This window comes from Uloborus diversus, chromosome 8 (assembly GCF_026930045.1).
Source record: "Uloborus diversus isolate 005 chromosome 8, Udiv.v.3.1, whole genome shotgun sequence".
NCBI lineage: Eukaryota > Metazoa > Arthropoda > Arachnida > Araneae > Uloboridae > Uloborus > Uloborus diversus.
This window is the reverse complement of record NC_072738.1, coordinates 100,903,614-100,915,992: the sequence shown is the minus strand read 5'-3', so window position 1 is coordinate 100,915,992 and position 12,379 is coordinate 100,903,614. Positions and strand designations below refer to the sequence as shown.

Genomic DNA, 12,379 nt, shown 5'->3' with positions numbered 1-12,379 from the left:
AAAGCAATCCTGGAGACTTTAAAAACTTCACAGTTTGCAACATGAGAAAAAGTTATTTCATAATTTTGTAATTTCCTTTGATTTGAGCAAAAAATAAGGGCCCAAATCCTATGATATCCAGTTGGTTATTTAGCAGCAAAAAGTAATGTTTATACTTAATTTTTGTTCGCAGGGATCTGTCCATGAATTTTCACAGCGTCCGTTTTTTGTGAAAAATCAAATAATTTTGTGAAAAATGAATTAATTTCGTAAAAAATCAAAAAAAATTCGCAAAAAAAAAAAAAAAATTTTGTTAAAACGAAATTTTAGAATTTAGAGATTGCACAAACTGCATCAGTTAAACTTAAAGTTGAGTGTTTTCCTCTTCTACATCAAGAAAATCATTCTGGATTTTTTTTTCTGATATTTGGCGAGGGGGGGGGGGGCATCGCTCTTTCAAGTATCAATATTTATCTACCATTCTACATTATGTTGAATTATACTAGATATATTTCTGTACAGTACTTAAAATAATTGTAACAAAAATATAAATAAAATAAAATTCAGAATAGGGTTCAGCATTCAACTTTTTGATCCAAGACACTCTTAAAAAGCACAGAATTTCGTTTAAAACTTATAAATTACGTGATTTTAACAAAAATAAAAAGATATTTCAATTATTTACCTCTTAACAAAGCGTAACAATCATTAAAAATTCGAAAAATCGGATTCCCATAGCGGATGCAAAGAGATCGCAATTCTCAAAGTGAAGGCATCAAAAGTATAAAAACGGCTTGTAAAAGAAATATTTTTGATAAAATTATTTTAAAATTGTATTTTAGAGTCCTATGATAAACATATCATTAATATCTGTGGACACAGTTGACCCAAAAAATAAAATAAAATAAACCATCTATTTAGCATTTTAATTTTTGACTCATAACAGAAAATGGAATTTTGCTTTAAAATCTTGAAATGAGAGTTCTAACAGAAATAAAGAAACTTTTCATTTATTTGAATCCTAATAAAGCGAAGTTAGCTTGAAAAAAGAACAAAATATGATTCTCATATCGGATGTTAAATGATTGCATTTTTCAAAATGTAGACATCTAAAGAAAAAAAAAATGGTAATTAAAAGAGTTTATTTAAAGTTAATCATCCTTGTTAGCATCGAAAAATCAAAACCCATATAATTTTCTCCCAAAATAACACCGCACCCGCCAGATGCTAAGTGGTGATAATTTTGAAGTTGGTAACACTATCTGAAGCGGATCATATTTTTTCCTCACCCCTACTATCCCTTTGCAGTTCTAAGTTCATTTCGCAGATATATATTATTATTGTTTATTAAATCATGAGCAGAGAAAAGTGCTTACCAATGCCTTTTGAGAAAAGTTTACAAAAACACCGCTGCTAATTAGCTGTGATAAAACAAACAACCATTATATTTATTTGGCAGTAGCAATTATTTATCGCTTGCAGGAACATCCCAAGAGTGCTGATTTTATTTTTTTTTTCAAAATTAGTCTATTTTGTATAAGCTGATCCCTCTAATTTGACTTAAAAAAGGTTCCAAAAATTATCGGTTTATACACAGAAATATGCGTTATTTTGTTTTCAGATTTGCTCTTTCAATAAACAATTCGACAGATCCGATCTTGTTTATCAGAATTTTGTGAAGGGTCCGTTTTGTTTGATCGGGATTGCTTTGTTTGATCGGGATTTTGTGAAAGCTCCGTTTTGTTTAATCGGGATTTTGTGAAAGGTCCGTTTTGATTGATCGGATTTTTGTGAAGGGTCCGTTAACGGACCCAAATATCCTCTGGCCAGACCCCTGGTTAAGAACAATTATTTATTGGTACAGAAACCATTTTTTCTTGCAAGTATGTGCTTACCGTTTTACCCTCCATCACCTCGCATACCTAGAAATTCAAATCATCTGGAATGCTAGAATATTGTCTTATCTAGACACCTTTTGATGCAATTGTGTCAGTTTCTTGCCTTTTACTATTTGGGGAGAAAAAGCGACTTTGACTTACTTTAGCAAGGGAAGTCCGACTTTGTTCATGAAACAAAATACAAATTATTGAAAATAAATGGCATAAATTCTTCATTCAGTTGAACGGGGATAAATATTCACTACACGTAATTAAAGTTTTCGGCTCTGAAGTTCGACAAACCTAAGTTTCACTGCGTTTAGAAAACAAAACATGCAAAAAAAAAAAAAAAAAAGTAGACTTTATGCGTTGAACCAAGCTTAAGTGAGAGATAATGAAAATTTGAATCCTTATTAAACCATAAAAACTTTGTAAAGAATAAATGGACAATTCATTGAATTAACATGATTTAAGAGAAAACTAAGAGTTTTCCAATATTGATCTGCAAACATTTTTTGTCAAAGGTTTGGTAGTTTTGCCCAGGGCTGTGGAGTCAGAAGGAAAATGGCAAACTCCGACCCTGAGATTTTGAAACGCCCGACTCCGTATTTTTTTAAAAAAATTTTAATTGTATTTTTTCAACTCTCTTTCTCCCTTCAAGGAAAGGAAGAAAACCTCTAAACAGAGACTGAAATATTATTTCTTTTTTATGAAAATTTTGCATTTTGTTTTTCATTGTACACTCAAGGCGCATACGTCAGAAATTCAATTTAAAAAATCAAATTTTCCAATAGTTACAAGTTAAAAAGTGAGATGACTTAAAAATCCCTTTTAAAAAATTTGAAAAGGATTATCTGCAATTTGCCTCCTTTAATGTTTAACAAATAGATATTGATCAAATCGTGTGCTTTCAATTTTTGAAAGCAGTAATTTGAGAGAAAAAAAAGCTTTTTTTCTAAATCCAAGTTCTTGAGAGGGGGTGGTTTTCCCCGGGTGACACCCATCTGGTAGATGACACCCAAAGTTAATTTCAGAGTTTATAAAAAATATAAATACTTTAATTCTGAAAATTTTTGCAAATATATTTTGAATTATATTTCATCAATAAAATTTCAACAAAAATAGGCACATATATGTCAGGAGCTAATTTTACAAAAAATGCGGCGGTACACAAATTTGTATGAATAGCTTTTACTATGCCTATATCTCTTCTTCCCTAAATTTTTAATTTAAATTTTATTGGCTGCTTTAGAATAAACCTTAATATGAAGATTTTAAGATTAACTGCAATTATTGAGTGTTGTAATTAAGAAATCATTTACACTTATTTTGTTCCATACTTTTTAGTGAGAACCAAGCTTATAGAAATAGTTTTAATAAAGAAAAAAACATTAGATCATTTCATTGAATCTTTTGGATTCATTCTTTCGCGCCAGAACTTCTTTGAATCTGCCGATCACCCTTAAACGTTTCAACCTTAGCTATGGGCCTCGACTTACTAATTTATTACGTTTCTTTTACTATTTTATTAGTGAAATCGAACAAAACACTATAGTTCTATTTTTATTTGAAAGTGATTAATTGAAAATGTTGAGCAACAAAACCATTTGCTGACAGTTGCTATTACTTAAGTTAAAACGCAAGTAAACTAGGGTACGGCTACAGAAAGTTCGGTAAGCACTCAAGCTAGCTGATTGCCATAATGGCAATTATTTTCTCATTAGTATATTTTCATACATATAATTGAACCAATTGGTAGTCAGTATTTATGAAATGCAAGGAGAGTCAGTGAAAAGGAAAGAAAAAAAGAAGCCCAGAGTGGGCATGTTTTCTAACGACTCCAACTCCTTTACCCCAAAATCAGTACAACTCGACAGCCCTGGTTTTGCCGGTGAAAAGATATTTTTACCAAGGCAGTGGAAAAATGGATGGCAAAAATGGAAAAACCTAATTGCAAATAAGAAATTGTATTGAGTTTAATTTGAGATTGATGAGAGAGTTACAGAGTTAACTTAATGGTAATCCATATTATTCATTAAAGAATACCAATGATATAAGCACTACAAACAAATATTTTAGCAAAAGTTTTTATTAATTTATAAATTAAAAAAAAAAAAACTGCATGTAGCTGCTGTCTTCTAAGAAATGAATTGAACCGACACTACCAAAAACCCATTTAAGCAAGCAATTTTACCTTTGTCATTTAACTGCAAATTTGCTACTCGATCGAAAAGCTTTTAGGTATAATCAAAAGCTTTTAAGTTTGAATTGATAAGAAGAATACAAAATATTTATTCTGGGTAAATAAAAAATATATATAAAGCAAAAAAAATTTTAAAGAATAATCCATTTCCTTCTTCATACTTTTTTGGAAAACAATTTTAAAACAATTAATGCACTAAAATGGTAGAGAAGTGTAAGCGAAAACAACAGTAATATCCAAACATGTCCAGCAAACAGTGCTGCAACAGCTAGTTCTCAAACTTTTCTTTTTTGGAATCAAAAGTCAGAAATTGTTTGTCGACAACTGTCCTTACAAAACGAGTTTATTGTTATGCCATGCGGAAATAGCATAAGGTAGGCTTTGATGAAGGATTTATGGCTTGCAAACATACGGCCTTTTTATTTATCTCGATTTTCACATTAATGCTTAATTGCTTAAACTGGTACAATTTCTGGAAACATGGAATGTTCTGTAAAAATTACTATTATAACAAGACCATCACATTTACAAAAAATTTAATGATTCTCCCGACTAAAAAAAATAAATTATAAATTTTGTTTCTAGGTTTGAAACAGTTAAAAAACAAAGATTTTCAAAACACTTAATACTGAAAGCAAATTTTATATTTAAAACTAGAAAACAAATAAAACCAAAATTAAATTTTATCAAAACATTGTAAAAATCTTACTTTGGGTAATGGCACCAGTAACGGACAGCTATAAGTTTGTATTTAATCAATAAGCATTTTAGGCGGGTAAAACTGATGTTGCTGTGGCCCATGCAGGGGCGTACACAGAAATTTTGGGCCCCCCTCCATATTGTTTACCTTTATATTTCACGCCTAGTTTAAAAAAGATTGGGCCTCCTTCAGTCTAAGTCAACAGGTATCCCTTCTCCCCCCCTATGCCTATGAATATGGTGCAACCATCTAGTGTTATCGGGGAAAATTTTATGAGCCAGTTGGTATTTACAAAGCAGTGGTGGAAGGTTAAATGAACAACCACCCCAAGCTCAGCTGGTGTTTCATATTCATTTGAATTTAATAAGGCTTCAGTTCAAAAAATAAAAAAAACTTTTGCTCATTTTGAAGAGAAAAAGGGAATTTTGTCCATTACTCATTCTTTCCTCATTACTCGTGAAAATGAAAGGAACATTTAAATCAGTTCAATCAATGTGAAAATTTAACTCCCCCCCCTTGCAAAAAATTAAAAAAAAAAAAAATGCTTTTTTATTGTTTTTTTTTTTTGCAATTACTATTGCAGCATGTCAGAGTAATGCATTTGAAGTGGAGCATTTTAAGAAAATTTAGAAACTTCTGCTAATGAAGAACATTTGACTTAACATTTTTCATTAACAGAGAGATCATGTCAGACTGTAGAAGGCTTGGTTTTTGATACAAGAAAGTTTGCTTCGGGCTCAGACTTTGGTCTGAGACAATATCAGGCAGGCTCGGTTACAAATATTCGGGTTCGTGTGGGCCCGGGCTCTCAAAAATGAGCCCGAACTCATCTCTACTAGGCAATGGAATAACCAAAGTGTCTCTGTCAGTATATTGCATGTAGGTTACTAGGTTTGGAGGAAAAGTGTATTCAGGAAAAAAAATTGCGTAATGAAAACAAAAGCGTTTAACAAATTTTGACATTTTACAAGATCTCACCCTTATATCACTAATAACTAGGTTTTTAAAAACTTATTAATTTTTATGTTTTACTTATTTCATTAAACAGTTCAGCTAGATTATCTTTACATGCCCAAAATTTGACAACTCTCATATTGTTAGCTATCAAATACATCTGGTCTACATAGTATGTGAGATTGCAAATAACTCTTTTGATGCAAAAAAAAAAAAAAAATCACAAAAACTTTTTGGGAAAATTTTTGCACTGCTGCAAAATAACTTTTGCATTTAATTGTATTAATACATATACGACGAAATTAAAAAAATATGAAAGATATTTTTTTTCCCAAAATTTGAGTTTTCTCAAAGTTTAAAAGTAACTAAACAAATCGAGGATGAAAAGATTAAAATTGAAATCATCTATGAAACGCAAAATGAAGAGAATTTTTGCTACATTAAATTACTTGCAAAGAAAAAAAAAGAATACTCTTCTCCCAATTGTGCAGGACCGAATTTGAATTTGATGTGATTACATTTCCTCCTAATTTTTGAAATGGAAAAAGGACAAAAGTGTGGTACCAAGTCAAACAGAATACAAAAAATAGCGATTTCAAAAATTGAAAAAGGACTATTTTTTCAGATGTAGCGTGAAAAATTCAAAGATAAATAAACTTAGCAAAATATGTTACTGTAGAAATCAAATTGCAACATTTTTTTAAATAAAGGTTTAAGCAGTGTTATAAATCGACAGACCTTAAAAATGTTAATACCTGATGCGACATGCTTTAAAATTTAAGTATCAGCAGCAAATTTACAATTTGAAACAAATTTCCTGAATTTTCTAAACATAATTTGTTGCACGTTTATATCCACTGCGCTCAGTCACTTCCAAATGTGGAAGAGTTTCGGTCATATGTTAAGTTTACGGAAGAAAACTTGAACACTGGAATGCCACCAAAGTGCGATAATTTGGGTACTGTTTACATACACATCAAAACATTAAATTAATAAACTTAATATATTACCACGCTGGACGCAGCCATTATACGAATGAGGGTTCTGGGCTTACAATGAGCCGACCATTACAGGAACGAACAGCTTTTATATAGCCAATACCAAGAACAACTACGCCAAGTTTTTAGGAAAATAATACAAGAAAAAAAAAATTACTTATATCGATTAAATAATCGGTATCAGCTAAGACTTCTTCAGTCCAAAACTGAAACTTATGATTGAATTATTTTTAAAATGAGACGAACAAATTTTTATGATTTTTTCAATAGTAAAAAAAATTGGGGGGAATTTTTCACTATTCCAGCAGAATCAATGGGTGCGTTCGCATACCTCGACTGGTCGACGGGGGACTAACTCCAGCGTGCTATGATCATAGACTAATAATAAGAGTAGACCGAGCTATGGCAACCCTTTTGCTGCTCATAAACCAAACCATGTGACTGGTGGATATCCTAGCAACAGCGGGCGTTAATCGTAGCAGACGATCAACGCCAGCGCGAAATAAAATAAATAGAATTGATGGAACACGGAAGAATGATTTTTTATGGAGTCCGATTTGTAAATTTGTTATTCTAAGTTGTAAATATTTAGTTAAAATAGTGAGTTTTTCGTTTAATAGTATTGTGCATCTTCTTTAGTCAATTTCAATAACTCTCTAAGCAATAAAAGATGCAAGCGACCAAGAAGAATCAGCAAACGGTAAGATTTTTACCTACAGTTTCAATTTAAGATACCGATTAGTACATTTTTGCGTTAACGCGAAACGTTTACGCCATTTCGTTCACGCCAACGCTGACAGCTTCAGATGAAATAAAAGTTACCGAAAACTGATCAAAAACTATTACTAATGTCAAAATAATGCATAACTAAAAGAAAAACAGTTCAATCTCTGCACCTGGAAGTTTTTTTTAATGAAAACACATTGTCTTAAAATACATGTCGAGTGCCAAACTATAGATAATGCTGCCATCTAGCAACCATGCTGCCAAAGTCTTCGCCAAGCCCTTCCACTAGTCACATGATACATCTATGAACCAATTTTCTTCATCAGCAAGAATGAGAAAGCTCGGTCTACTCTTATTATTAGTCTATGGCTATGATCTACCAGTCGACGGCAATTTAAGCTGGTTGATTGGTTGATTGAACCACGTGACATTTTTGACCAATAATAAGTTGTGTTCGATACGCTACCGGTAGCTCAACGGTTAAAATAATGACGTCACCTTCAAAAATTTAGCATTAGTTGACGTCACTAGCTGTTACGTGATCAATTTAACGGTTGCGACCGACTGAGCTCAACGAACTTAAACATGTGATCAACACTCACCTAGTCGATAACTATCAGCCGAGGAATGCGAACGTAGCCGATGTTTAATTTTTATTCCTGACATTTATATTAGCCATGACCGTATTGTCAATGGTCATTCGTAAACAAAAACCGTAACAGTTTTTAAAAGTTTTGCTCACATTGCGGTACTGTTGGAATAAATGATGTAGTATAACAGCTTTTTATTTGAAATCAAAATGATTTTCTGAAAATTTTTAAATGAAATGAACTTACACTGCTCCTGAAACTGAAAAAAGGTGAAGAAAAATGACGCTTCAGCTGGACGATATATTTGATAAGCATAGGTTTGTAACACAATTGGGGAAATAATTAGCTCAAATAACATACGAATTTTCAATGAATAGTTTTGAATGAATTTTTGTTGTATTTGTACTTATTATTCGTGTTTTACATTCAATTTTTAAAGACCATTTTCCAGATAAAAGAACGTTAGTGCAATTAACCTGTAACAGGGGAGGTGAAAAAGTAAGACATAACAGGGGACGTGAGGTCTCAGAGACCGTTCTACTTTCAGATTTTTTTTAAATCGTGTAATTAAGATACATTCCTGCAACTTTCCTTAAGTGCTCTTTGTACTTTTATTAGCACAGGAAAAAAAATATTTTTGAATTCTGAATTAAAATATACCTTTTCCGAGGAAATTTTGCTAGATTCTTAATATTTTTCATATTCTTCAGTAAATAATTTACTACTCGTAGCAAAATTAATCTGTTATTTATTAATGATTTTGTTTTAAGTGTTTAATATACCTACAGAACATTTTAATACCAGAAAATTGATTATATGACGTTACAAAAAAAAATTTGACAATCCATTAAATATAAGTATTTCGCGTCGTATTTCCAGGAATTATTCTGCCTTTATTGTCCCTAAAACATCATTGCGTATTTTTTGTGAACATATCAAACAACTCTCAACTTCAACTGGAATAGTTTGCATTTCTTCTGTGTAACGCAGGTAAGACAAAGGAACCCCTATTTAAACGGTTCGCCATATCTACTACTGCTAAAGATTGTAACACTGAAGGTGAGATGCGGTCTCACAGACCGCTTCTAAAGAATGCAATTAAATTTAAACCAGATGCACTCGCTAAAAGATGCTGATAAGCAAAAGGGGTGTTCAAGGTCACAAAACAGAAAGCTATTGGAAAAAAACATTCAATAGGACTGAAAATAAAATAGAGGTGATCGCAGAGCATTTTTTAACATAGGGACTACACGACACCAATGTCGCGTAGTGAAAAAACCTGTTGCCTAGAAGATGCAAAATCAAACCACTGGGCGACATTGGAAAATCCAAGATTGGTTCAAGAATTTTTGTAAACGGGTTTCAAATCTTTGTAAAACCTCGTCTTCTGTATTAAAACCGCTGACTTGTACTTGCTGAGGAGATCTTTCTGTTCCCTTCTGGAAAGGCCCTGCTCGTAGACTGGGCTACCTCGCATTCGGCGACAGATTAAGCAATCGATTAAGCACCCCACTTCATTAGCGCTTCCCTTGATGATAAGCTTTTCGCGGCTATCTGCGTACAGGAACGCTTGGTACCAGGACTTGGGGCAGCAAAAGTAGTTTGCTTATCTTTTTACAAACACCAGAGGGAATCCGGCACGTGAAAATTGCCAGCAGCGTGTAAACAAACATTTATTGTGACTTTCTGAAAGATTGATGGGTCATCAATATTGAGTAGCCATTATAAACCTTCCTCGAAATCGTCCCACTCTCATGTAGGAATGTTTTTGAGGGAAGGCCATATCAAAGGCCTGGGCCATATAGCGAAAGGAAAGTGACACTTGGAATGTTTTTCTGCATTTAATCAGGGAATGGGCTGTCCGCAGCGGGGCCATTGTAGACAGCGCCACATTTTTAGAAAGTGGTAGGGGCTCCTGAGGCTTGTGAGTCTCTGATGTCACACAATGCATCTTCATTATTGGTGTCGGTGGCAAACATTTTCTTCCTCAAATTAGGAAAACAAATCGAAAAAAGAAGAAAAAAATTCAACGCACTCCAAAAAAATATAGGTAAGTTGTATTGCATTTTTTTGAAATGTGTTTTATTTTTATAATTTTGAGCGTTACACCTTATTTTGGATTCCCATCTAAATATTATGTTCAGACAAAAATAGCATCGAAAAAATAACATATTCTCATTCTGCACACTCCTGGTGTTTGCAGTAGTCCTGTAGTTTGTCATAGTGTTATTATTGAGCAATCACGAATAGCTTATTATCCTCACTTTAACAAAATTGATGCTGCTCTGATTTTTCAGATTACTATGACGACAATCGTTTTTTAATTTTTATTTAGAGAGCAAAATGTTCTTCGTCATAGTTACAAATCTTCTGCGGTTTCATTTTATTCATATTTATTTCAGGCCTTAACTCAAGCAAACTTTATATTTTAAAAAAAAGTGTGTTTTTTTTTGCAAAATTATGTTGTTTTTATGTTGTTAAAAACGCTTATATAGATTACCTTAAAAAGAAAAAAAGTCATCCAATCGTCTTTAATATTTCCAGATTCCTAATGCCCATCATTTAAGTTTGATAAGAAATTAAAATACATAACGTTACACGCTGTAAATAATCTTTTTGCTTAGTGTACTGTTGGATATCAGCCATAAAATCTTAATTCTTATTACCACATCCTAATTACCATTTCTTTTTTTTATGGATATTCATATGCCTCGTGCTACCTATTAAAAAAAAATCACCATGGGTGCAAATTTCTGGACCATTTCCATTCCATTTGAATAAACAAGAAACCCAACGAGTAGGGTCCTATCGCAATTTGTGATTGCGAACTATATAATTTTTTCGCAATCACGAATTTCCACATATTTTTCCGCTGTATCACGGAAACTCACAACTTTTAGGCAGGGTTATGGATCACTACAAAATAAAATGCTTTTAAGGAATTGAAATAAAAAAGAAAGAAGGAAACGAAAGATTTGAAAAGTGTTACCTACCCAAGTAGTGCCTGAAGTGCAGCGAAGCCTTGAAAAATTCGGGTTTTTAATGCAAATAATTCCCACCATAATTGAGTTAGAGAATTGAAAAAAAAATTACATAGGGAGCAGAAAAATCTCCCCTTTCCAACGATAGACTATAATGTTAATATGAGCGGGTAATTTTTCATCCCCATATTTGGGAATTTATGTGAAACGCTTTTTAGAGACTTCATTTCATACTATGTAGAGATAATTAAAAATTTTTTTGATTAATTACCTTTTATTAATGCCTTAAAATTTTAATCTAATTAGTTTGAAGCTAATTTTCATGCTTTAACAATTGTAGTTTTAATTGAAATAGTACTAATTAATATAATTAATAGCTAAAGCTTCTGATTTAGTATTCCCCCATTTTTAAAGTTCATTCCGCCTTGGACCCCCCCCCCCCCAACAAAGTTCTAGCTACTTGCTTGCGTCCCTGATCATCTATTTTAAAACAGTAACAAAACTGACTTTATGCTGTGAGTGCTATGTAATTTTTCTTCATTCCCTTTTTAATATGGGACCTTCCAAACAACTCCTCTTGTTAATATTACCAAAGATCGTCTACAAACTGCGTTTTAAAAAAGAACTTGTAAAAGTTTCCAGAGGGGAGGGGCCTCCACCTCTCCTTTTCGCCAACATCGTTCAAGATCGGTGTAAATTTTGTTTTAGGCGCTTGCGTTTCAATATGTTTCCGGGGGAGAACTCCTCCCTCCCTAACATCATTGAAAATCTTCAAAAACAATGTTTTTGGAGCTCAATTTCGAAAAATTGATGGTCCTCTAAAATCTACTCATGAATCATGGATTGCCTACATTTGCAATTTGAAAAAATTTTGTGAGTAGACCTCAGAATCTCTTCAACCCTTAACCATATACCAAAGATAGTCTAGAATGCGTTTTTAACTATAAATTAGAAAATTTTCCTGGGATCAGGGTTGGCAAGTTTCTGCCGAGGCGGTTAAAACCACTGGTAGAAACCGGTTAAAACCGGCATGGCAAAAACCACTTTCTGCCACATTTGCGGCAGAAACTGGCAAAAACTCACAAACGACAAAAATTAATTACTGACATACAATACAATAGAAAATGCATGGAAAAACATAATTAGTTCTTAACCCCAAAGCACACTTTAATTACAATATCTTCACAGTCAAAACTTAAATGTGACATTGTTTTAACCCTGCAGTTGCCTCTTAGAAAAGGTGTTTTCTGAAATCCAAACAGTTTCTCAACTTAATGTGCACAAACAAGAAATTTTGGAATATTCTTGCTACAGAAGAGATAGTAGTCAATGCATCAAGGAACAAGCAATGTTCGTGAAACTTTCATCTAT

At 32.6% G+C, this 12,379-nt stretch overlaps 2 protein-coding genes across 4 annotated transcripts in view; one reads left to right on the top strand and one right to left on the bottom strand.

Annotated features, from left to right (window-relative positions):
* The window catches only part of LOC129227730 (transcription initiation factor IIA subunit 1-like), a 37,652-nt gene extending 30,814 nt beyond the window's left edge, over positions 1-6,838 (bottom strand). For both annotated transcript variants that reach the window (XM_054862334.1, XM_054862333.1), the window contains exon 1: positions 6,724-6,838. In XM_054862334.1, coding sequence (XP_054718309.1) covers positions 6,724-6,741 — 18 coding nt within the window. In that variant the 5' untranslated portion in view covers positions 6,742-6,838. The remainder of the gene's footprint in view (positions 1-6,723) is intronic.
* Positions 6,839-8,150: 1,312 nt separating this feature from the next.
* LOC129227691 (lipid droplet-regulating VLDL assembly factor AUP1 homolog) overlaps positions 8,151-12,379 on the top strand; it is a 46,544-nt gene continuing 42,315 nt past the window's right edge. The window contains exon 1 of one of the 2 annotated variants that reach the window (XM_054862285.1): positions 8,151-8,296. Coding sequence is in view for 1 of the 2 variants with exons in the window: in XM_054862284.1 (XP_054718259.1) it covers positions 8,307-8,344 (38 nt within the window). In the remaining variant the exon portion in view is untranslated. Of the gene's footprint in view, positions 8,345-12,379 lie in introns of both variants that reach the window. The other variant, XM_054862284.1, reaches the window with a different exon arrangement.